General features: G+C 38.6%; 1 protein-coding gene across 2 annotated transcripts; it reads left to right on the top strand.

Annotated features, from left to right (window-relative positions):
* Window positions 1-2,061: 2,061 nt before the first annotated feature.
* On the top strand, window positions 2,062-14,165 carry LOC149253604 (uncharacterized). 2 transcript variants are annotated; one of them, XM_089456870.1, is made up of 5 exons: window positions 2,062-2,268; window positions 13,016-13,140; window positions 13,332-13,418; window positions 13,512-13,604; window positions 13,777-14,165. In XM_089456870.1, the coding sequence occupies exons 2-5, from the start codon at window positions 13,093-13,095 to the stop codon at window positions 13,972-13,974; spliced, it is 426 nt and encodes a 141-aa protein (XP_089312996.1). In that variant the 5' UTR covers window positions 2,062-2,268; window positions 13,016-13,092; the 3' UTR covers window positions 13,975-14,165. The 2 variants fall into 2 exon arrangements, with proteins under 2 accessions (XP_089312996.1, XP_089312997.1); XM_089456871.1 differs by lacking the exon at window positions 13,016-13,140.
* The last annotated feature ends 12,568 nt before the right edge of the window (window positions 14,166-26,733 follow it).

The raw sequence follows: 26,733 nt of genomic DNA, 5'->3' as shown, positions 1-26,733 counted from the left end.
AGATACACGTATAGATACACCAATAAATTTCAACCACAAACCTGTAAATTTCATTTTCCTTCACACCATGCATCTAATTTGTATTCTGTATGAGAATTAACAAAGGAATGATGCTCTTTTTCCTATATTTTGACTCCCGGAGAATACTATGATAAACGTGGATAGACATAGGGTCCTGTATGGTCCATTTACATCCCATGGATGGGAAATCAGAAGTAAATAAAATAACATCCATTACATAGGCACTCATGTAAAATGGGGGAACAATGTTTTCTAGAATAAAAAAACTACAGTTCTTCCTATAATCTAGGATTTGGATACTTAAATTATTAGATAGAACAGTCCCCCAGTCCATAACATAGCTGCATCAATCAAGGGTACCCACTGGTCTGAAAACTTTTGGGTATTGACATAACCAAATAATCTACATATCATAGTGGCAACATAACAATATGGACCAACAAGAGAAGCTATAGAATGCATACCCTTATTTTCTCGCTTGTGCTTGCTGGCATCTCTTCTCCATCCTTTGATGACTTCAGATTGATCCTGATTTTCCTTCATGAATTTCTCAATGAAGGCATTATCATATTTCTTCTGAGCTGCCGAAAACTGGTACATTCGAGTCGAATCTTTGTTGGTGAAAGAGCCGATGATTGTGTTCCTCTTGGTCATAAAGTTTCTGTCAGCGATGTTTAGATGGTCAACAACACATGTGATCATATCCATGTAAGGAAGGATGTTCAGCTGAGCAACAATTTTGTGGAGGAATGAATTGGCCAGATTACTATATGTAGTATCAGAAACTGGGTATGAATCTTCGGCTATGACTACTCTTTCTGTGACTCTCGGCTCTTCATCTTCGAAAAGTTGATATGTGGCCTCCCAGGTAGATGTTTCGGTGTTTGAGGTGCATGTGGTATCGGTAAATAATGCAAGCAATTCTGCAAACTCAGGGGGAAGAGCAACTGATTGTTGTTGAACAACAGGTTTCTTCATGGGTTTGGTCGACTAAGACATTTTTGTTGAATTATGCTTGTTGGGACTGACTTGTCAAGAGAAACACAAGGGTGAGAGTAACTAACATTCAGAGCGAATAACTTAGCAAATAACCGATTACATAATAATCCAAGACTTTTATGAGCGAAATCTCAAGAAACCGTTAGTAATAATGAATGCGTTTATTCTATCGAAAACCATTAATTCTCCACATTTGGCCATTAATATCGCATCCGCCATATCTCAACTTTTGAAGCCTTGTCACTTTGAAACCTCCGATTGCAATACGTGTTGCAGACTCGACTGCTCCATCATAGCACACCTTAATATAATATCACAGTTGCCATGTCACGCCTTTCATATCACAAGTTTTAAAGACGTGTCTGGTCATGGACATTAAAAGTTGCAATGGTTATGGTGTAAATAATTAAATTGAATGGATATGGTGTAAATAAAGTCGCAAGTTTGAGGCTTCGGAAGTTTGGTCATGGACAATAAAACAAAAACGCCACTCGCAAGATCCCAATATGCAACGTGGCAGTTTTATGGGGTCGACCTCTTTATTACTATTTACATATATATGTCGGCTTTTATTATATTTATGCTTTAAACCTTTAAAATTTATTTGGAAAATGTTTTAATCGCCATTTTTCTTAAAAGACTTTTTAGGATGTTCTAATATATCCTTTCGCATTGAGGCTTTAGAATTAAACCTAAAATTTATCGCTCTTTTTAATTAATTTTTTTTTATCTTAAAACTAATATTTCCTCTCAATTTTTTTTTTTTATAATTATATCCTAAATTTTAAAATAATAACCCTTCTCTATTAATTCTTTTATTAATTATATAATAAAATTATTAATTCATACAACACATATTTAACATTTTACTAAAATATTACTTTTACTTACTTCCATATCCCACTACTTCTATGACGTTGCACCGGTTTGTGCAAATGCTAGTTCTATATACGATGTAGGGTTTCAGGGTCGGCGACAACGCTCTTTAACTTTTTAAAACATTTATATCTTAAAATGGGTTGTTATATCGGATGTAGGGTTTCAGGTCCGCAGATATATCCTTCTCCGAGGGGTTTCAGGAGGGCCTCTTACGCCGCGCGCCCTTTTCAGGTAGACGCATTTGCAAATATTTGCATTGTGCTATTTTTCTTTCCAGGCGGCGGATTGACTTGATCGGTGCACGGACAAAGGTGCATTTTTGGATAACCGATGCGGCTGGTTCAGATCCTCATATGCAATCGGATAGAGGTGAGTCTAAGCCTTGATTTCTTTTGTCCCTCTCAACCCATATTCTCTTATCACGATGTCTTTTTTGTTTTGTATTCCCGCTTCACATTTTCCAGAAGAGGTGCTGCTTATATTTGCTTTCACAGACTCACAGCAGGCATATTTTTTCAATCTGTGTTTTTTTTGGCGCATTTATTGGCTTACATATCGATTGATATTGATATATTTTCCCTCAATTTTTCTAATCTTTTATTTCATCCGAGTGTAAAGAGATACATTCTGTAAATGCTTTAAGCTTCGAGAAATATCAGAACGAAAATATACATTCTTTGCTAAGCCTGAAGAAGGCATTGATATTGATTGAAGGGTCCTGTAACTTCTCTAAAATTCAAAATTCTTCTTTTGAGGCACTTGGATCATCTTCAGAATATTGACTGTCATAAGAATCCCCATTCGAGGATGCAGAAATATGTTCGTGTAAGATATGACAATCCTTGATTTCACTTCATAACCTTGAACCAGCCAACTGTAGTCCTTCCTTCCTCAAGGTGTCTGCTTCACCATTTAATTCTTTTTAGACATGTTCAAAGCACTCTGAAATAAAAACGGACAGAACGTTTGATTTCATCTTCTACTACTACCATTCATCCAATTAATTACTAACAACTGATGAATTTAGTAACACTTGTTTAACAGATTCTTCTCCTACAGGAAAGTAGCACAGTCTGAATTTAAAGGCTAATCGAAACTGTAATCTGAATGTCGTTTGAGCCTATAAACGGACACAGTTAGAAAACATGCATAGAACATGTAGATCACTGTCGAGAACCCCTGTTAATGCTATTCCATTATCATTGAATAAAAAGTTGCATCACTAACATATCTCAGTGCAAAATGCACTGCCCCCTTCCAAGTATTAGAACTTGTGTTTTGTGGCAACCTGATGAACTTGCCTAGGCTGCACCATGTACTGAAAGTGTTGACTGCAAAATAAATGTTAGGCCTTGTGTTAACTAAGTACATGAGGAAACCTATCAATTCCCTGTATACAGATGTTCATCAAATCTGAATTAGAATCAACAAAGTACAATGGATTTACTACCACAGGGGAGTAGCCATGGGTTTGCAGTACATCATTTGAAATCTCATCAGAATTTCAATTGCATACACTGGAGTAGCCATGGGTTTGCAGTCCATCATTTGAAATCTTCTAAGAATTTCAATTACATACTTTTTCTGTCCAAGGAATACTTCACCTGCACTTTGCTACACCCCTAGAGCCAGCAAGTAGTGCTTCAAGTCATGACAAATTCTCTTGCCAATTTTGCCCTACACCAGTTTGTGGATTCCTTTTAACTTCCTGTGAGTGTAAGATTGTCTACATATGGGACTAAAACAAGCAGATTAGAATGATCTACCAAATTGTAAAAATTAGAATCTGCATCTGTCTCAGTGAAACCCAAATCTGAAAGTTACTCATCGATCTTGGAGTGCCATGCAAATGGTGCCTGTTTCAACTCATAAAGGGCCTACTTCAACTTGTAAACATGGGTCTCAAGCCTATTCACCTAAAAGCCTCTTGGTTGGTTTATTCATATAACTCCTTAATCAACCTATTAAGAAATGTTGTCTTTACATAAATTTGATATAAAATCCAATGGAAGATTGTTGTGAAAGACATAGTAAATCTGGTAGAGGTATATTTAGTAACAAGAGAAAAAGTCTCCTCATAGTCAACTCCTTTTTAATGGGAGAACCGTCCAGCCACAAACCAAGCTTTGCAGTTTTATATGCTGCTATCTGGTGCATGCTTAACCATGCATGATTGTTGTAAGAAAAACTAGAGTCAAATACTGACTTCTCCACTAGTCTAGGCACTATCTCCTACCCATCATTCTTTAGGAGGAGATGTATTCCTCCATCATGGCATTTTGCAGTACTTGCTTCCTTACTGTCGTTACTAGAAGGTTTTGTTTCAATAATGAAAGATATCAGTGCAACATAACTAGGGAACTTTTTAGGAGGGTGGCTTATTTGAAGGGAAGTAGTTGGAGCACCAACTTACTCTGTTGCCTCTTTTAATGTCTAGATTAGCCATCTAGGCTTTCTAGCTGAACTTGAAGGTAAAGAGGCACCCCTTGCACTTCCAAAATCTTGTTGATCTAAGTATGCGTTTCATGATCTTTTTTATTTCTGCAGATCTGTTTTTGGGATACCAAGCTCTTCTGCCTCCATGGTCACTATTGGAGGTTCTTGAGACTTAGAGGACCATGCATTTTCTTCAAACTTGGTATCTCTGCTCACAACTACTTTATGTTGAGATGGAATGTATATTCTATAAGCTTTTAAGGTTTCACTCTAACCTACAAAAATGCCCTTCAAACTAGAAGGTTCCAACTTGGTCCTTTTCCCATCTGGAATATGAATGTAGATAGGACAACTAAAAAACTCAAAGATGTGTTACTTGAGGCTTCTGAATTCCTCCAGTCTTATCCTTCAAAATTCTGTGAGGATACCTATTCAAAATATAGACAATGATGAGACATGTTTATACATAGAGACACATGAGCAGAACTAGATCATGAATCAAGGCCCCAAACTACTGAGGGTTGTAGGGAACTATCAACATTTTCTTGATTCTTGATTTCATGCAAAAGGTATCAAACTCCTTTGGTTTTTGTGAATTAAGTCTAGGACTTCCTAGAAGAATCATCAATAAAATATTCATAGTAAATGTTACTTGATAAGGAAGTTGAAGAGATGGGCCCACATACATTTGAGTTGATTAGGTCAGAAACCCCTCTTGACCTATGTTTACTGCCAGGAAAACATCCTTTACATGCTGGCCAAGTGCACAACCTTTGCACACTCCTTTCTTCTCAGCCTTGAAGATTGGCAATGCCCACACCATGTTTTTCAAGATTGGAAACATTCACTAGTGCAAGTGACCTAGTCTCTTTTGTCAAAGCTCACACATGTTGTCACTATCATACCCTAAAGTTCTTATAGGATTCCCTTGCAATTTAGGATGAGGACTTGTTGATCTTCAAAGTTAGCCCTATATGTAGGATCTATCATCACTGAAATTGGAAAGAGATTTTTAGTTAAGCTAGGTACATACAAAACATCATTAACTTAGTAAGCTTAAGGATATCACTTGATGGATCCCACTCTTGCAACTGGATATGTGGCATCATCACCAAGTTCTATTAAAGGTACTCTTGTTAGAGGTTGTAAGTTTGCAGGCTCCACTGTCCACATACCAGTCCACATCAGACATGATGTCAGATGACAGGCATGAGACCATTGAGAAGTGTATCTCGAGATTGGATGAAAGCTCATCCACTTGAGCTGATGCTTTTGTACTCTTTACAAGTTGCTTTCCCTTCCCCTTCTTTTGATGACATTGGAAGCGAAGTGCCCAAACATTTGACACTTTGAGGGACATGGAATCTGTAACAAACCCAGCCCCTAGATGTCCTTTGAGGGACGGGGTCTCAATTTTTTTTGCAAACCTTTAAGCTTGAATCAGGTTTCCTCTCATATCCTTTTGCGTTAAACAAAAGTATGATTTGGTTTCCAATAGATTTAGCAATCTTAATCTTCACCCCTGTAGATTTCTTATTAGTAATCTAATTTTTCACTTTTAATCTCATGTGTTGATAGGGCTTTCTTTGAACAAGTGCATGTACTAAGTTAGTCTATACCCAAAGTACATGCACTGAAATCATTATTACATAAACATTCCCAGCAGGTTGCATCCATTCAGCCAACATAAAACAAATAAATTATCACTTATAAATATTATGAAAACAGATAAAAATACTTAACTGAATATTAATTGCCTGCAACTAAAGAATGGTGAACCTTTTTTCCACCAACCATAGGCTTAGCTACATCCATCCATGTCCATGGTTGGCCACCCCCTAGCCAGGCCATGATACCACTGGGGAAACTTGGTTTTCTCGAGGAAATTGTTGGGTGTGAAGGCTACTCTCCTTCACATACAGTCAGATGGTAGAAACCCCTCTACCCACTGGGCCTGGGACTTACACGAATTCCACAGATGCCTTCTCAGCTGGATTTTATCAGCACAGGGGAGTCCTTTCACTGCCAGTGTAGTTCCTCAGCGCCCTCCCCTCACTGCTTGCTAACTCTCCGAGCTAGCATCAGATTCACAAGCCTTTTTGCCCAGGTCAGGTTCATGCTTTCCTGCCCCATTTCAGCACTCAAATTTGTATCTTAGCAGGCCCAAAAATCTAGTAATGGACCCAGCTCCAATTTGATACCCTTGGGCATGATTTTTAGCAGTCCAAATGAGTTTCATTTTTTGATGCCTGTGAACTTCCAGCTGTGAGCCCACTTGCGATTTTCACTCACTCCGCTCGTGGGCGCTCCCAGAACCTTGTAAACTTTCTTTCAGTACCTCCTATCTCCTCTGCACACTACCCACACATGGAATAATCATTTCCTCAACCCCCCACGTGCATCCCCCTTCCTTGGCCCAAGAAGACTCACAATTTTTCTTGCTTGTGGCAGATGGATTCATGGGTCAACTTGGGAAATCGAGGTGGGTACTTGCCATACCTTTTGTTGACAGTTCCTTCTATCCAGCTACTTCTCATCCCTTCATAACTGTCAGTGGTTGGCTGCCCCACTACCCAGCTCTCCCTCAATAACTGATTTCTGGGAAGTAATTTCAAATTTAAATTTCTGGCAATTTGGCAGTATGGGACTTTTGGCAAAGGTCAATTACTTGGCAGGAAAGGTAACCTCCTAGTCCCCTCACCGGATTCCACTCGTAGTATCATGGCTAGTACTAGTGCTTCATTCTAATCAGTGGTTTGGTGAATATTCATTAACTAACAAAACATACGTACATCATTTATAAGTTGTATGTTCTAGTTTTAAAAAAGTTGAGGAACATCCATGCTGTGATTCACGGTGAGATTGAGACATATTTACAAACTGGGGGGAAACAGGGTATTACAGAATATAGAAGATACTTCATACTGTAAAATGGCATGGATCCTGGACAATTAACGATCTGGAGGTTGTCTGCTATGAAATTGGGGCAAATAAACAAGCAAAATGAGTGCTTTATTTTGTTTTTTTTATGTGCCTTTTATAGGCAGATGGCTGAGTTTGAATTGCGAGAAGTGAGAGTCTGACTCACATTTGACCTGCAAGTATGAGTCATACTTGTAAGTCAATGCACAAATATGACATTGGGCCACAAGACAGACTTGGAGAAATTGAATTTGGCTTGGTTTCCTCAAAGAGAAGAGTCAAACTCAGCAGTCCAATTGGACTTGGAAAAATCTGGAAATGCTAGTGAAATGGCAAATTGTCCAAGTAGGCTGCTGCAGGTCTCAGTTGAAACCAGGACAGATGCTGATTTCTCCAAGTCTGTGCATTCTGCTTGGTTTACCGCATATGATATCCAATATACCCAATAAAATAACTATAAACTTGGAAAAAAGAAAAAGACATCTGTTGGAAGACTTTCAATCTAGTATACAAGAGATCTCCTATTTAGAAGAACAACTCTATACTAATAATAATAATCTTATTTTAGATCTTATTTTAGGGTTACAACCAAGACAGACATGAAATTGTGTATGAGACCCCCTTGTTTGTGTTACAAGTGACCTGCCTCTGCGCAGCAATTTGACTGCTAAAATCTACAGAGGTGTGCATACTGTGCCCCCCTCTGGATTTGATCCTGATTTGTGGTTTACATAAAGATGATAATGAATCCTTGATTTCACTGTTTGACCATGAGCTACCTGTCAAATTTTAGAGTTTTATTTGACTTCCTGTAGCTTACTAAGGGCCAATATACAACCCAACAAATCCAAGGAAGCTACCCAACAGCTCTTTAAACCCATTGCTTAGTACAAAGATTTTCTTAATTATCGAGAGGCCCTGTACAGGGTTGTACGCTCCAATGTGGGGGTATCTCTCGCTTGGGAGTGTGGTCACTGGATGGTTAAATGAATTAATCATTCTTGCCTGGCATTTCTTTAAATCATTGGTTTATTTTTCTTTCCTCTCATTGATTTTGGTGTCCTTTTAAGATTTCGGCTTCATCTCAAGTATTCTTAGTGAATGGTGTTTGAACCAGTGCGTGTGGCATTGTGTAGTTCTTTGTATTCTTGCCACCGGATGAAACTGACCCTTGTATGTGTGAACCTTTGTCCATCTATTGTATGCTAATGAGTGGCATTGGAATGGATTAGAATTCGGTTATGAACAGAGAGAACTTGGGATTGTAATTATCTTCAAGCCAATAAGTGGTCATTGAGCTGATCTACTCTTGCATTCTATCTTGCATTCTAGCCTTCCATTATAGATCTATCCAACAACAGGCAACTAGAGGTAGTTTATTACTGTATCCTTATATTAGTCTTGCAATTACTTAAAGGGATTGTGGTAGATTGTAATTTTTTTGGAAACTCGTGTCAGTGAAATGGATAGACTATAAGCCTGTCATTTATGGTATCAGAGCCCAAGTTCGAATATACTTGGTTGGACCTGTAGGTAAGCACCTGCAATGACTATAGAAGAAGTGGACAGGAATTGTTGCTAGGGCTATGGAGAAGCAGAGCACTGACAATGATAGGGGTCCTCATGAAGAAGTTGAAGAAGAAAGTCCTAGGGATAGGTTGGATCGGCTAAAGTAGAACATTGCCATGCTAATGTTGATGGTAACACAACTGTTTGCAGGAAAGGGTATGGAAATAATTTAGAGTATTGTTAGGGAAATAAGCTCGGTGTAGTTATTTGATCCTCACCTAAATCTATTTTAAATCTGATACAGTGAGAGTTATTGAGATAGAGAACACGTATGGCTTCCCTTTTTTGGGGGGTACCTTGACTAGCTCCATCAAAGTAATCCCCATGTTCCAGATTTGTCCATAGGAGCACGAATAAACTTTTTCTGTGTTGGGGTTGATGAAAAAGCTTTGAAGTTTGAGAAGATTGACTGACCTTGGAAGGCACATTGAAAGAGTTATATACCTATCTTCAAAGATTTCAACATTTCTATCTTTCTAGATTCCCCATGATACTATTAGAGGAAGGCCTTTGAGGACTGAGTTTTGCTACCACTTTTTAGAGCACTCTTCAGCATAACCTCCTTGTCCACAGTCCTTTATCCTTGTCAAACCATCCAGATTTCCTTTATTAAGGACAGAATATCAGTAAGTGGTCTATGTTCTTTTCAACTCTTTTACACGTGATACATTTGCTTGGACTTGATCCATTTCTTCTCTTAAGAACTTCCTATGTGGGTGCTCTATTTAAGATTGCCAACTGCATGTAAATAATGAAATTTTGAAAGGTTCTTATCCAGATGCGCTTCCACCATGAGAGTGTGCATTCTAGTCTGTCCAGGGTACACGATTCTTATCCTAACTTTGGAGTGTAAATCCCCAAGGCTGGATTTTAGACCAGACATGTTCATCATCAGAGTCTTTTATATAGGCATGGCACACTTTTGATTTGTTTATAAATACTTTTGATTGAATATTTTCTTGGCCTTTGAGTCGTCTCTCTGTTCAGCGCTATTCCAATCCTGCTGGCAAATGGAGGAGTTTCCTGGTCCAGCTGCCTGGTCTAGATTGAAGAGAGTTTATCACTACTTTTGGCAGCTTGTACTTAGCTCCACTGCTTATCCATGGGTCTATACTGATCTTCGCCTTAGCCTCATTGCAAACCTTCCATGCCAGCAATCTGCCTATTAAAGGGAATGTTATAGTCAGTACTTTCAATAATATGGATGCATTGTTGATTGACTTGTTTGGGTTTCCAATCCAGTCTTCTGCTGAAGTGGGCTCAATATATCTCTGAATGTGAATCTGATTCTAGAGGTCCTCTTTTGATATTAGTCTCCACATACACTTGGCTTTTAGGGCTTTCCCGAAGGAATGATATTCGATATGTAATGCATGTGGGCTTTTTTGTATACCTTTGTTTTCTTAGCAAAATATAGTCTTATATTATAAAAAACAGATCAAGTACTGTAATTGCTTTCTCTTTGCATCCATGCTAGAAGAGCCAACATATCAGATTGGGCATCATATTTGGAATGTCTCATGTCATTCTAAGGACAAAATCCACAACAGTGATAAGATTCAATGTTTGCTTTTATTTTTATTGTGCTCTTTCCAGCTTTGTGGCTGGAATGTGTTGTAGGTCCAATTGAATCTGTATTGAGTTCAACCTGATTGTACAATGTATTTTTCTAACTTTCTACAAACGTGTTGTTTATATCTAGTATAAGCAGATGGGGGATAGACTCATGGAGTACTAGGCTTGTGCAGTTACATCCTGTAATTAATCTATTAAGATTGGTTCTGGTCTCCTTAAGTCCATATCTAGATGGGTCATGAGGGGAATGCAGAAGTTTATTTTGTATTCTTATCGGCACTGGGTCATAGATCCCACGATCATTCATTTAATGTCTAGTTTTTGTCAATAATTAGGTTATGTTCTTTAGATACTCCAATCTTTAGTTTTAACTTTTAATGTTTAGTGTTCTTTTATGGTGATTATTTTTTAGTATTTAGATCCTGTAATGATCCTTCTACTATGATTGGTTCTTTTTAAATTCTTTTCTAAATCCTTTTCTAAATCCTTGATGTCAAAGGAACACAATTTCGTTATCGATTCAGGCAAGTCTTTGTTCATTGGAATTAAAAACATTTTACGGAAATGAGAGTGCTACCAGGAAAAAAATTAGATAATACAGTTCTGTAGTTTGATGCTTCAACAAATTTTGTTTGTGTTGTCACTGCCTTGTTTGGTTATTGGTATCAATTCTACTTTGGTACTGCATTTAGATACTTCAAGCTACATCATTTCCACATAAGATTGATAGGAATTCGACTATGTAGTGATTATAAAAAACACTGTTGTTTATCTATCCTATTTTAGTACTACCACACGACTTGCAATTGTGCTAAACATAAAATACGAAATAGTTAAAATTTTGATCCATTTTTTGCTTTTGTAAGAAAACAATAGTTTATTTTAACCAGTGTTCCATGAGGATGTGTCCCTTATGGTGGGGTGCACGTATCCACGCTTCCCACACACCTAGGATGGGAAGATGCCCAGGGACACGTTTCCCCATGCCCCCTTTTAGGGAGACACGGGGAGACGCGGGGGGAAACATTTCCCTACTGTGGGGATGTGTTTCCCCAAAAGGGGTGCTTCTGGGCAGCTCCCCTAAAAAAGGGCTAGGTGCTCCCCCTTAATTTTGCTTGAAACAATAATTTATGAGTGGGAAAGCTCAACATTCAACCCTAGGGCCCTATTAATTGAATTAGGATGTTTGAGAGTGGTTCTGACCTCATTTTATTTCATATGGAGAAAGTAAATTTCAGATTCCACTCAAAATGCATCAGACATAACAATTTTTAGGATTTCAGGAATGAGCGAATTGCGATGTTTCCATTGGGCTCTATTATATATAAGGGTTTGGAACTACCATTTAATCAAGAGCACCAAGCCCAAAAGCACCCCTTTTGAGGGGGGCCATGTTCTGCTTAATTTTTTTCTAGTAACTGTTGTAATATAGAAATTAAAAAAAATTATAAAACAACCAATAAAAAAAAAAAATTAAAAAAAATTAAAAAGAACAACACATAACAAATATCAAAACCTAAACTAATTTGCAATCTCTAACTCACTCATTCGAGTTACCAAGCTTATGTCTACTCAGCTTGCTGCGCAGCACTATTTGACTTACCAGTTAACTATTGCACCTCCTCCTCCATGGCACTCCTAAAATGCTCATTGGCCATTTTTAATCGCCAGTTTTAACTTTCGAGTCTTGACTTTAGATATGGATGACCTTAGACTGATTCTTTGACTTTCACTCTTTACTTTTTTTGAGTTTGAGTTATATCAATTTACTATTCCAATCTTCAGGCTTAAGTATCTACTATAGTCTATTTTGGTTAGTACTAATTAGATTCTAGAATCACGAATTTAAATTTTAAATCAATTTAGAATCTAGAATGATGAATTTAATTTTTAAATCAATTTAGATTCTAGAATGTTGAATAATGAATGATGAATATGGATCAATCTAGTTCATTATTGAATCTCGTGGTGTATGAATGAATGATGTATGTATTAGTATGAATGATGAGTATGGATCAGTGTATTTCATTATTTAATTCAATCATGTACGGATCAATGTATTTATGCTTTCATTATTGAAAATATATATATTAAAAAAATTATATACCCCCATATCCCCCTGCCCCCTAATTTTCCCTAAAATTTGAGGGTACTCCCACACGCCCCCCCTGTGCATCACCCCAGACATGCATCTCCCTATCCCGGAGTCTTGGTGGAACATTAGTTTTAACTTGCCAACATAGAAGGGTTGAAAATATAGTATGACTTCATATTGAAATATGAACATGCCCTTCAAATTTGATGCCAGGTTGAAGAAGTATTTTAGGAAAAGTATTTTGAAGTGTGTTCTAGTGTTTGCCTTTTAGAAAATGTTAATCTTTTTTCAAGCTTTCTTTTCAGTTCTTATAACTGATTTGTTTGTTTTACTTTAGTGGTTTATTTATAATAGTTAAAAAGGCTTACGAGATTTAATGGAAACCTTTTATACCCACACCAGATATGCCAAAAATACCTTAGACGTGTGAATGCCAATTTTGATGCACCATTCATATTGTGCAGTTGTGATGTTTTTTGTTAACGATTGTGCTGAATAGCTTTGTGTCGAATGATGCAGGTACCTTCAAGACAATTTATACCACATACGGGAATCACATGAGATGGATCTAGATTTGAAGATAGAATTCTTCAAACATGTTAACTAATGCATTCAACTGTCCAATGTTCTTAGGTAGCGGTCTTGTAAGATTTCTTCTGACAATATCTGGTAACAAGAGTATTATTGTAATAATTAAAATGTTATAAATAAGATATATGAAATAAAAATTCAGGTATTGAATTTTTCATTAAACATTATTTAGAATGTATTAATACTTATAAGTATCTTAGACATGTATTTGTGTGAAAATAAATTGAATTGGTTTATGTTTAAGGACAAGGCATCCAAGGCGAGGTTAACCAAGACAAAATTCACTCATTGTAGTGGCCAGAAAGGTTTAAAAGCACTGATAACAACCTTTGTAAGTATATTAAACATGTGATATTTTTTTAATAAATTTTGTACTAGAAGAAAGTCATTGTTATCTAATTTCTCCCTATTTATTGATTGATAGGAACTAAAATATGGAAGACCTCCAAATCATTTGGAAAAGGAGGTGCTGCAGCAAAAGAGATGGGTTGAATTTGTTGTTTGGATGGACTCTATGGTATGTAATCTTAGTTGGATTTCCAATATACTTTTAAACCATATTTTCATTTTATTTTTTAGTACTATTAGATATTATATCTTACCTCATTTTATGGTTAACATTGTATAACAAAAACATGTGTTGTGTTATGTAATTAATACTAACATGTAATATTGATTTTTTTTGTCAGAATGCTATAGGTAATGATTGCCAAGACGATGATCCAAATTATGTTCAACATATATCAGGAGATGATGAGGATGAGGATGAGGATGATGGTGGTGAAGGAGGAGATGATGATGATAGTTGCGGTGTTGGTGATGATGTGGATCAGTGTAATGAGGATGGTCAAGATGATCATGAGGATGATCTTGGTGGTGGTAGCTAGGCATGCACATGCATTGTTTTTTATGAAGAAATTATTGTGTAGAATGACATTGTTATGTTTAGATGGGTGTTGTGAATTTACCCTATATCAATGAGACATTTTGATTTTGTAATCATACGATGAGTTTGATTTATGTATGTTGTTAATTTATCGTAGAATAATGATATTCATGAAATATTTTGATTTGTTAATCATATTTGAATTTTACTTGTTTTGATTAAAAATAATAGTGATTTTATTAGTATTATGTTGCTATTTTATACATGTTTTGAAAATTGTTAATGACACATTGTTATTTTTTTGGATGGATGTTGTCAATTTCTCTTAAATTTCTTTACAAATGATTTTGAATTGTGATATCTGCTTTAATGATATTTAGAAACTATCATATATTTCACTATGAATCTATAAAGGGGGTCATATATGTAAAGAAAACTATACTCTATATAAGAAGTCAAATGCGGATGTAACCATGGATGCAAAATTGAAAGTAAAATTGGATGTTAAACTAGGAATTAATACAAAATGAAAACAATTGACATACAAAGTATTTTAAATTAGAAGTGAAACATTGTGCAATAGTTGACACAAAGAAGGGAACAAAACATGGCATACAAAAGGATATCAAATTGGGCAAAAACAAGGACACATAAATGGGCACCAAATTAGATGCAAAAAAAGGCAACAACTAGATGTAAAATAAGATGCAAAGTTGAGCGTTAAAAAGAAGCAAAAAATGTTACAAATTAATATGCCAAATGATGATGCAAATAATGGTGTAAATTTGGGATGCAAACTTGGGTGCAAAAAAGGAAAAAAAAAAGATGTAAGAAAAGACATAAAACAAGATGCAAAATGGGGCTGAAAAAAGGTGAAACCAAGGATGCCATATTGAATGTAAAAAATGATTCCTAATCACATGCAAATTTAGGCTCGAACTCAGACACAAAATTATATGCAAATGTGGACACAAAATGAGGCAAAAAAATATGCAAATTTGGATGGTGAAAACGATGTAAAACTAGACACCAAAAAAATGCAAAATTGGATGAAAAAGTCTGTGTAAATAATGGTGCAACATTGGACACAAGTAGACACAAAAAAATGGTGCAAAAAGGGGCATAAAATAGCTTAAAATTGGATGCAAAACTTGGTGCAAAAACAAATACAAAAGTAGACGTAAAAAATGGCTCTAAATTGAATGTACCATTAGACACAAAATAAGATGCAAAGGTGGACACAACACATGACTCAACATAAGATGCAAATATAAATGCAAATTTGGATGCTCAAAATGATGTAACGTTAGATGCAAGAGATGGTGTTAAAAATGATGCAAAATTGGATGAAACAAATGACGCAAAATATGGTGCAAAATGAGATGGGAAAAATGTAGACAAATCAAACGTAAATGTGGATGTAAAAAATGGTCCAAAAAAAGATGCAAAAATGGGCACAAAAATGGATGCAAAATTTGGTGCTAAATCAAATTCAACACATGGTGCAAAGATAGGCACCAAAGCTGGTGCAAAAATAGAAGCAAAAACTAGTGTAAGACTAGATACAAAACCTAGCGTAAGACTAGATGCAAAAACTGACACAAAACGGATGCATAAAAAGACGTTAAATTGGATTCAAAATACAGTGTAAACTTGATGCAAATGATGGTGCAAAAATGGAAGCAAAGAATGACACAAAATAGGAAGAAAAAGAGAATGAAAAATAGATGCAAAAAATGACACAAAACTAGAAGCAAAACCTGTCATAAAATAAGATGCAAATCTTGGTTCAAAAGTTGACGCAAAAAATGATGCATAGTTTGGTGTAAAAAATGATGCAAAATCTAGCGTGAAAAAGGATGCAAAATCAGGTGCAAAAAAGGACACTTTAAAAATTGTACAATAGATCCAGATTTAGCGCCAGGTTGCTCATCACAATTACAAAAAAAATGCACTAAAATCTGGCGCTAAATCTGGCGCAAATCGCTGGTTTTGTTGTAGTGATAGACATGCTCAGCAAGTGGATAGTGGGGAACCATCATGCCCAACTTATGCTATGGAGATTCAAGAAATTAACTTGACATCTAGTAAAGTTCTCCCAGATAGCCAGCCTCCACCCAGGGAGGTTGAGGAAGATAAAGAGGAAAGCGAACCTAAAGAAAATCCACCCTTTCCTAAGAGACTATCCTTGACAATCCAGCCTACCTCAAAAGAGACCGAACTCCTGGGAGAATTGAAACATTTATGTGTAAAGATACCACTTCTCCAAGCTATAAAAGTTGTGCCTATCTACAATAGGTTGATCAAATAGAATTGCTTTAGGCATCCAGGAAGGCGAAAGAGAGATGCCCCAACCATCAATGTCATAGGACAACTGTCTGACCTGATCTTGGGGCAGGTAATCTGTCCAAAATATCTGGACCTTGGAAGCCCAGTAGTTGATGTCCACATCAATGGCACAATTATCTCGCATTCCTTGATTGATCTGGGAGTTTCCATTAATGTGATGACAAAGGACACAATGCTCAAAATTAACCTCCAGGGATCCTTGAGGAAGACCACGACAGTGCTACAGCTAGCAGACCGCTCCACCGTGACCCCTGAGGGGATTGTGGAAGATGTGATGGTCTCTGTTGATTCTTGGGAGTACCCTGCTGATTTCTTAGTTCTCCATCCAAAGGCAAAGCTCACTAGGTATCCTCTCATCCTAGGAAGACCCTGGTTGGCTACAGTCGATGCTTATATCAGTTGTCGAGCTGGGAACATGACCATCAAGAACGGGCATATGTCCAAGCAGTTGACCCTATATCCTCCTATACAACCCTTGTTATAACATGATCTATCTCTCTGGTTGGAGGAGGAGGATGAGGATGAAGTTTATTCTGCATCGCTTTGTGCATTGGAAATCGCCAAGGGAGGAAAACCGCAAGATGAGGATGATATGATTGAAAATTTGATTCGAAATCCACCTCCCAGTGTATCGCCATTAGAGGACATAGTAAGAGAAACCCAAAACAACCCCCAAACTAATCTGTGCGGCTGAATCCACCTCTCTCTATATCAAAAATTTAGAGTTCAACCCAGAAAGAACATTGAAAATCAATCCATCCCTATCTCCTACCCAGGAGAAGGAACTGTGCAGCTTACTGAGAAAACATCTAGATGTCTTCACCTGGAGTTATAAGGATATGAAGGGAGTGCACCCTTCAATATGTACTCATCATATAAACATCAAGGAATATTTCAAACCAGTCGGGCAGCCTCAAAGGAGGATGAATCAAGCACTTAAAGATATTGTTAAGGAAGAACAACAAAAATTTCTTGTTGCGGGATTCATCTATCCCATCTCTGACAGTGAATGGGTCTCTCCTTTGGTGCTAGTGCCAAAGAAAAATGGTAAGTGGAGAATCTGTTTTGACTATCAGGAATTGAACAAAGCCACTAAAAAGGAACATTTTCCTTTACCTTTCATAGATCAAGTGTTAGACGGTTTGGCAGGAAAAAAGCTTTTCTCTTTCCTAGATGGGTTTAACGGGTACAATCAGATTCAAATCATCCCGGAAGACCAAGAAAAGACCACTTTCACTTGTCCTTGGGGTACCTTTGCATACCGGGTCCTTCCTTTTGGTTTTTGCAATGCTCTAGCCACTTTCCAAAGAGCGGTATTGAGTATATTTTCTAAATTGGTTCATGATGCAGTAGAAATATACATGGATGATTTTACTCCTTATGGCTCTGACTTTCAGGAAGCTTTATCTAACCTAGGAAATGTTTTGGATAAGTGTATTGAGATGAACCTGTCCCTCAGTCTGGAAAAATTTGAATTCTTGATGACTGAAGGGACCGTGTTAGGTCTTCTAATATCTCAGCAAGGACTGCAGGTGGACCCCAACAAAATTGCCATCATCCAAAGAGTCCCACCACATCAAAAGGTGAGAGATGTCAGAAGTTTCATAGGCTTAGTCGGATATTACAAAAGATTCATTAAAGACTTCACCAAGATAGCCTCTCCTTTGTTTATCCTCCTAGGTAAAGATGTTGAGTTCATATGGTCGGAAAACTGTCAAGAAGCCATAAATACCTTGAAGAGCAAGCTCATGACTGCCCCAATTCTGAGAGGCCCAAAGTGGGACCTACCATTTCACATTCACATAGATGCTTTGAAAAAGGCAATAGGAGTAGCCTTAGGAAAAATTGATGAAAAATTACCTTATGCCATATACTTTATAAGCAAAAATTTGTCAAAGGCAGAGTTAAACTATACAATGATCAAGAAGGAACTCCTAGCTATCGTGCATTCCTTAAACAAATTCAGACATTACATCATAGGCTATCAAACCTTTGTGCACACTGATCATGCTACAATTAGATATTTAATGAAAAAACCAGATGTAAATTCTTGCATTAATAGATGGTTGCTTTTATTACAGCAGTTTGATCTGACCATTATTGATAATCTTGGTAAAGAAAATGTTGTTGCTGACTTTTTTTCTAGTGTAAATTTGCCTGCAGGTGAAGAAGGAATGGTGGATGACCAAATTCCAGATGAACACCTCTTTGCTATATCCATACTCTCTCCCTAGTTTACTAATATAGCAAACTACTTGGTTTCAGCACAGTTCCCGCCACACCTGTCCTTAAAGGAGAAAATCAAGATAGTAAGGAAAAGCGCCCCTTTTACCTGGATTGGGGAAAATCTCTTCAAACTTGGCCCTGATCAGATCTTGAGAAGATGTGTCAGGGAGGAGGAAGTATTTGACATCCTCCTGACCTGTCATGATGGGCCTTGTGGAGGTCATTTTGCAGCAAAAAAAAACCGCCTTCAAGATATTGCAAGCAGGCTATTATTGGCTCACTCTTCATCAAGATGTGAGGAGATACATGAGCCAGTGTGATCAGTGTCAGAGGATGGGGAAACCCACTCCAAAGGATGAAATGCCCATGCAACCTCAAGTGACCTTTGAGCCATTTGAGAAGTGGGGCATGGACTTTGTGGGGCCTATCAGCCCTCCTTCAAAGCAGAAACAATACATCATTGTGTGCACCGACTACCTGACAAAGTGGGCAGAGACAAAAGCAATCAAAGTAGTGACAGAGGAAAAAGTAGCTGAGTTTTTGAGAGAAAACATATTCTACAAGTTCGGGTATCCGAGAGAGTTGGTCACAGATCAAGGCAGTCAGTTCACTTCCAACCTGATTAAAGACCTGCTCACACATCATAAGATCAAGCACAGGACTTCCAACCCTTACCATCCATAAGCGAATGGGCAAGTGGAGGTCACTAACAGAGCTTTAGAAGGGATCCTAACCAAGGTAGTGAGCAGTAGCAGAAAAGACTGGGTGGACAGATTAGTTGAGGCCACTTGGGCCTACAACACAACATGGAAGACCACCACAGGGTTTACACCCTATGAACTGGTCTATGGGAAGAAGGCTTTGCTGTCAAAAGAATTTGAATTCAATACACTCAGGATGGAAGCTCAGCTAGACCTAGACCTTAGCCATGCACAGAAGGAGAGATTATTTCAGCTCAATTGATTGGATGAATACAGATTGCAAGCCATTCTCCATACAGAGGTAGTTCAACTTCAAAGAAAGATATGGCATGACAAAAATATCAAGGAGAAGCAATTCCAAGAGGGAGATTAGGCACTACTCTATGATTCAAGATACAAGGATTTAAAAGGCAAGATGAGGACAAGATGGCTAGGACCCTACACTGTAGAGAAATGCAATGACAATGGTTCAGTTTTGATCAAAACCATTGATGATGAAGCCATCCCCATGCTTGTCAATGGACATCGGTTGAAAGTCTACAAGAAATCCCTCTCCAAGCGAGAATCACTCAGGTTGTTCCTAGAAGCTGTAAAAAATGGAATATGGCCGAGGTAACCACAGACCAATCTTTTAGATTCAGATTCTAGCCAATCTGCATCCAGAGAGGGCTCTCTCTTTATGTTTTAGTTTTTTTTTTTAGGGTATTAGGCTAGTTATGAAGTATAAGGGTTTTGTTTTGAGTTTGGGTGATGAGATTCAATAGAACAATGAGGTAAAACTGAACAGTTCAGTCCATTGGGCATGATGGAGTCAAAGAAGGTGGTTTTCTGGATTTGGTTTCTTAACAGAGGATGGCATCACAGAGCAAGGTAGTCAAACATGGAACAATTTAAAGGCTGGAATCAGATGGAATGGACTCAAATGGATGAAGGGCAGTTAAGAATCCTTCAACATATTGAAAGAGGGAAAATGGATGCTTACTGTTAAGGAGCAGTTAAGGATTCCTTAGCAAATAAACAACATGAAAGAACCAGGAAGCAGGAGCAATTAAGAATTCACTGCGTATACTAATTCTGAAGAAAATACAGAGAATAATAAAGACTAAAAGCAGAGTGCAGTCAAGCAAATTCTGAATTAATATTTCTCTTTATCATTCAGATCATGAAACATATATGATATAGTAAACATGAAAACTGTAAAATACAATTTATAAGGGACTTATTGATCCGGAGGTTGATTCAAGAATTCTGTGACAAGTCTTCTGCATCAGTTCTTCATCCAGTAGGCCAGACAACAGATGTTTCCAACATCTTTTTATTCCAAAAGTTCAGTATTACAGCAAAGTCTAAAGAAATCTACACAGACCCAACCTCTTTAAAACTCTAATGAAAGGGGTATTTATACAACAAAAAATGTACAAAAATATCTCATTACAGCTATGAGATAATATCTAGGTTTTAACCTAACGTAATTTACAAGCAAAGTAGAAACAGCTAACTTATTTTGTGCTGGAGGCAGGCTCTTTAGGGTTTGGCTTACAAGTGTCCTTTGTAGCTCTGTGCCGACTGTTTGTATTAAATGTTCTTTAACTTCTGATCTGCTTCTCTTAGTTGGCTCCGATATTCATTAATTCTGACTTGACTTGTCTTTAACTCTATACTGATACTCTTTAAATGTTCCTCTGATACTCTTTGACTTCTATTGATACTCTATCGCTGATCTAACCCTTGCTCACCGCTTTCTGGCAAAAACAAGACTGCAACATGTCTTCTCACCGCTTTTCCTTTACAATTCATGTTTCTAAGGATCCACTGGTCGTAGTAACAAAATATCCCTGTAAATCTCTGTTTTTTTTTTCTTCGAACTCGGAGTACTCTGTTTGCTTTAAACTGTTCTAGAGAGAAAATCTGCTCCATGCAAGTTAAATGGCTAGCCGCGGAGCTCGTTGATATAGCTTTTCTGGTCGGACGTGGTTGAAACATTGGAAATGCGACCTCGGCAAACATTATACCCGGAGCGCTGTTTGCAAACAAAAACATAGCAAAATGACCCTTTTTCCCTTTATTTCGACAAAAACAATTTTTGGCGGGAAATTTTAATTCAAAGGACGGATGACGTCAGCGGGAGTACGGGACAAACGACATGGCAGGTGACATGGCAGTATGGATGGTGACATGGCTGTGATGTCAGCGAGGGGTGATGCATCAGGATGACATCAGCAAGGGGTCAGTGGGAGGGCGATAAGCTGTTTTTCCCGCACCACTTTTGGGCTAGGGCCGTTTCGGGCGAAGGGGCAACGAACAACACGGGAGAGCGACACATGTCCCTGGTACAGGCACAATACCGTCGGTTCCCCACGAGGTAAAAGTCGGCAGTCGGGGAGGTCGCGAAATAGATCTCAGTCGTCAGATGGTGAGGTCCAGATTGGACGGATGGCTCTTTGTGGAGATGGTAGACGGTTAATGCGCGGGGGATGCCTTTAAATAGTGTTTTATAATGGCATCGGGTGCAATGTTATTGGTTCGGGGGTTGGTTAAGTTATTAATTAACCAAAGGTTAATTAATCCTTGAGTGCGGCGGGAAGGGTTCTTAATGAATTTTGAATAAATTCATCAATCCCTGTTAAAAATAATACTATAGTCGTATTTCGACTAGGGAGCGGGAATATTAACATTTTGGGGTTTTGTACATATATACATATTACGGGATTTGGAAAAGAATTATATGGGATTTAAATAATAAAGTTATTTTGTTAATATGAAACTTGAAAAAGTATTGCGCGCTAAGTATAAAAACAAGTGTATTTTAGACTTAGGCTAAAAGTGGGAACAGGGTTTATACAAGAAAGATGGCCATTGTCTTAAGCAAAACAAGGTTGTACTTAGGCAATGTTTATGTAATGAAATGAGTGGTTTTAGTGATATTAAGCAGATCTTAATATCTCTGGGGGAAATTAGTAAATGATTTGGGGAAAGGACATGAAGGGGAGTTAGTCATGCCTCGTTTGAGCTGCTCCAAGAGTAATGTCTGCCATAGTACTTGTGATAGAGATAAGATTAACACATTTTCAGAGACAAAACCTATCACAAGTCTCATTCTGCAACAGCAATCTACCTACCCTGCCTACTTTGCCTAACATTTTTTCCTTCTTTCACTTGGGTGCACTTAGACTAGCAAACCCTTTTCAATCTTCTTTTCTTTTAATTGTAAGTCTGCACTTATTTCTTCCAAGGGCTCGGATTAAACAGTTGAGCTCCTTTTCTTCTCTACCTATCTACTTATCTGCCAAGATTAAACAGTTTGGACAGATTTTATTCTCTATCTCTAAAACATAAAATTGAAACATGAATTGGCCAAGATTAAGTTGTTTGGCCATTCATCAATTGTGGCAAAAGTTCAATAAGCTGTACATGATGCTTTATTTACAGAAAATGAAATAGTAGTGGCATTTGGACTTGCACACTTTCCTGATCTTTCTTTTTTTGGGGGTTCATTTCTTTTCATTTTTTCTTTTGACCATTTATTTTTTCCACCCTTTGATTTTCTTTTAGGGTATACTCTCTTTACATTTTTTAATTTTTTTGGATTTTTTTATAATATGGAAACCTTTATAGCAAGGAACGCATGAACATATTACAGAGCTCAATCAATCAATCATGAAATATGACACCTATTGCTATAGGAGTATAACACTGGCTCCACTTGGGGATGGCTTTCCCTGGTGGAAAGTCAAGAACAGCAGGTCAGAGAGCCTTATGAATGTTATGCTCTTAACCTAAAAAACAATACCCAAGCGAAGAAAAGATACCGAGAACACAGAATATGCGAAGAAAATATACCCAGAACACAGAATAGCAATGATTTTATTATTCAGAGAGAAATGTTCACAGGCCTCTTCGAGGGGGCAACCTCCAATAGAGCAGAGCTCGATTACAAAACAAGACACGATGCTCCTCACAGGGAGTCTCTATCCTTTATATATGACTCATACATGCAATACCACGAGCCAATATCGTGGGTTTTATTAATACCATCTATCTAATACTACCGCCCATTTACCATCTATCTAATACTACCGCCCATTTGCAACTAACTGTGGTCCCGTCATTAATTGCGGGTTAACCACTTACAAATATTAATATGGGCTTTATTGACTCTTGACTATGACGTGATCCCATGACATAAATAAGGGGGTTAGGGTGGGACCCTAACATGCCCTCCCCCTTAAGACTAGCCTTGTCCTCAAGGCTGAAGCTGCGGAAACTGCTGAAGAATAGTGGTTGGTTCCCAAGTTGCATCTTCCGGAGAGGTGTCTTTCCATTTGACGAGGACCTCCTTAAGCATGCGGCCACGCAGGTGCTTCTCTCGTGTGTCTAGAACCTGTTCAGGTTGAAGCCAAATTGACCCTTCTTCGTCCAATTCAGGTAGACTGGTTTGAACTCGGCAATTGTTCCCAATCACTTTCTTGAGGCATGATACATGGAAAACTGGGTGGATTTTTGCTGTAGGTGGCAAAGCCAACTTGTAAGCCACTTCTCCAATGCGCTAAAGTACTTGGTATGGTCCGTAGAATTTTGGAGAGAGCTTTTGACAACCCTTGTCTTTGAGTGATGTTTGCTTATATGGTTGCAGCCTCAAAAAGACCTGATCCCCTTCTTGAAATTGGCGCTCTAAGCGATGTTGGTCAGCCTGTTGCTTCATACGGTTCTGAGCTTGATGAAGATTCTCGCGCAGATGGGCAAGCATGGTTGTGCGGTGTTGTAGGATTTGATCCACGGCTTGTACTTTGGAGCACCCCGTGAGATAAGAAGTAGGGGAAGGCGGAAGTTGTCCATAGACTGCTTCATAGGGAGTCATTTTGGTAGTGGCATGATAGTTGGTGTTATACCACCATTCCGCCAAAGGTAACCACTGTACCCAAAGGTGTTGTTTTTCTGAAGTGAAACACCTAAGGTAGGTTTCTAGACATTTGTTGACTGCTTTGGTTTGACCATCTGTTTGCGGATGATATGAAGTACTGAGTTTGAGTTGAGTGCCTTGTATTCTGAAGAGCTCCTGCCAAAAATTACTGGTGAAGATTGGGTCGCGGTCGGACACAATAGAAGTGGGCATGCCATGCAATTTGAAGATCTGATCCATGAAAGTTTGAGCAACCAAAGTGGGTGTGAATGGTTGGGGTAGGGCGCAGAAATGAGCATACTTCGACAGTCGGTCCACAACCACCATGATGACTGACTTGTTCCCAGACTTTGGAAGACCTGTAATGAAATCCATGGAGACCTCCGTCCAAATTGACGCTGGAATGGGCAATGGTTGTAATGTGCCTGGTGTGTGGACGGTTTCCCCTTTGTGGTGTTGATAGACGTCACATTCTGCTACGAAAGTAAGGATGTCCTGTTTCATGCCGGCCCAAAAAAATGATCTTCTAGTGCGATCATATGTCTTCTGAAAGCCCGAATGTCCTGCAATGGGAGATGAGTGCAATTCTGCTAAAATGCGACTTTTGAGGGTGGATGTTGGTGATATTACGACTCTGTCCTTGTAGCAAAGAATATCATTCTGCCACGAGTAGCCCTTGCTGGAATTAGGATCTACCTGCAATTGAGAAATGAGTTGAGAGAGCCCGGGATGTGAAAACCATTCCCTGCGAGCCTCTTCAATCTAGTCTGGAATGGGGAGTGAAATTGCGAGCAGAGTACCTTCCTCCTCAAATTGGCGCGACAATGCATCTGTTACCTTGTTGTCTTTACCTTTCTTGTAAATGATCTCATAATCATATCCCAGCATTTTGGCTAACCATTTATTTTGTTGTGGGGAAGATAGGCGTTTCTCCAAAAAATATTTAAGACTGTGATGATCTGTGCGGATTTGGAAACGTCGCCCCAACAAGTAAGGTCACCAGGTCTCGACTGCATGTAAGATGGCCATCATTTCCTTCTCGTAGGTAGATTGGCCCAGATTCCTCCCACTTAGTTGTTGGCTGGTGAAGGCCAATGGTCACCCTTCCTGCATTAAGACTGCTCCAATACCTGTTCCCGGAGCATCAGATTCAATGACAAATGATTTGGTGAAGTCCGGTAGTGCTAAGACAGGAGTGGAACACATAGCGCTTTTGAGAGCGGTAAATGCCTGTTGTGCTTCTTCGTTCCAGAAGAAGGAATTTTTCTTTAGGAGTTGCGTTAGGGGCTTTGCTATGCGGCCATAGTTGCGGACAAATTTACGATAATAGCCTGTGAGACCCAAAAATCCTCTCAAGCTTTTCAAGGTCTTAGGTTGAGGCCATTCTTGCATTGCCTGGATCTTTTTTTGGGTCCACCTTGACACCTTCACGCCCCACAATGTGGCCCAAATACTCAACTTCTTCCATGCCAAACGAACACTTAGACATGTTGACAAATAATTTATGCATGCGGAGCAGTTGCAAGAGTAGATCTACATGCTGAAGATGTGTCGCCCAAGTGCCACTATAGATGAGGATGTCATCGAAGAAGACAAGGACAACTTTTCTGAGATATGGTTTGAGGAGGTGATTCATAAGGCTCTGAAAAGTAGAGGGGGCATTACAGAGACCAAATGGCATGACCAGGAACTCATAATGGCCTTCATGATTTCTGAAAGCTGCCTTGGGAATGTCGACTTCCTTCATGCGAATTTGGTGGTAGCCTGAGCGAAGATCCAACTTAGTGAAGAATTGAGCCCCATTGAGTTCGTCCAGCAAATCATCAACCACTAGGATGGGAAATTTATCTTTGACTGTTAACTTATTGAGGGCCCTGAAGTCTGGACACATCCACCACTCCCCATCTTTCTTGAGGACCATGACCACTGGAGATGAATAAGGACTAATGCTGGGACGAATGACACCTGCTTCCAACAATTCCTTGATGATTTTTTCTATTTCGTTCTTTTGGGTGAACGGATATCTGTATGGCCTCACATTTGGGGGTTGGGCCCCTGGAACCAATGTGATGCTATGATCATGTTCCCCTCGCGAGGGTGGAAGCTCATGAGGCTTGTCAAAGACAGTCTGATGTTTATTTAAAATCTGTTGCATCTCAGGATGAATTGGCAGGGGCATGGTGTCGACTACCTGGATGGCATTAAATTGAGCTACCACTCCATGATGGCCCTTTTTTAACAATTTTTCCATCCTATGCGAGCTGATGATAGAGGGGGCTCCCGCCTGTAGTCCACGGAGGGTATGTGTGGATTTGTTCTGCTTAAAACTCATATATAACTCCTGGAAATCCATTGTGATTGGCCCAAGAGTGCGGAGCCATTTCGCGCCGAGGAAAATGTCACAACCCCCCATGTGTATTGCAAACATGTGGGTTTTCAATTGATAATCCCCCATTTGAATTTTGACATTTTCACAGCGACCTTCACATTTCATTGTGCCCCCATCTGCAATCTGGACTTGGAAGTTAGAAACTGCCCGGACGAAACAATGTGCTACTTCAGCGATCTTTTGGTGGATGAAATT

This window comes from Pinus tabuliformis, chromosome 7 (genome assembly GCF_031772625.1).
Source record: "Pinus tabuliformis cultivar Carrire ecotype Pingquan chromosome 7, CPIR1, whole genome shotgun sequence".
Taxonomy (NCBI): domain Eukaryota; kingdom Viridiplantae; phylum Streptophyta; class Pinopsida; order Pinales; family Pinaceae; genus Pinus; species Pinus tabuliformis.
The sequence above is the reverse complement of the archived record's forward strand: the minus strand, read 5'-3'. Positions and strand labels throughout refer to the sequence as shown.

Coding starts and splice junctions, on each gene's coding strand:
- LOC149253604 (XM_089456870.1), top strand. CDS start 13,093: ATGTTAACTAATGCATTCAACTGTCCAATGTTCTTAGGTAGCGGTCTT. Junction 13,419..13,511: donor AAGCACTGATAACAACCTTT/GTAAGTATATTA, acceptor ATTGATTGATAG/GAACTAAAATATGGAAGACC. Junction 13,605..13,776: donor TTGTTTGGATGGACTCTATG/GTATGTAATCTT, acceptor TTTTTTTGTCAG/AATGCTATAGGTAATGATTG.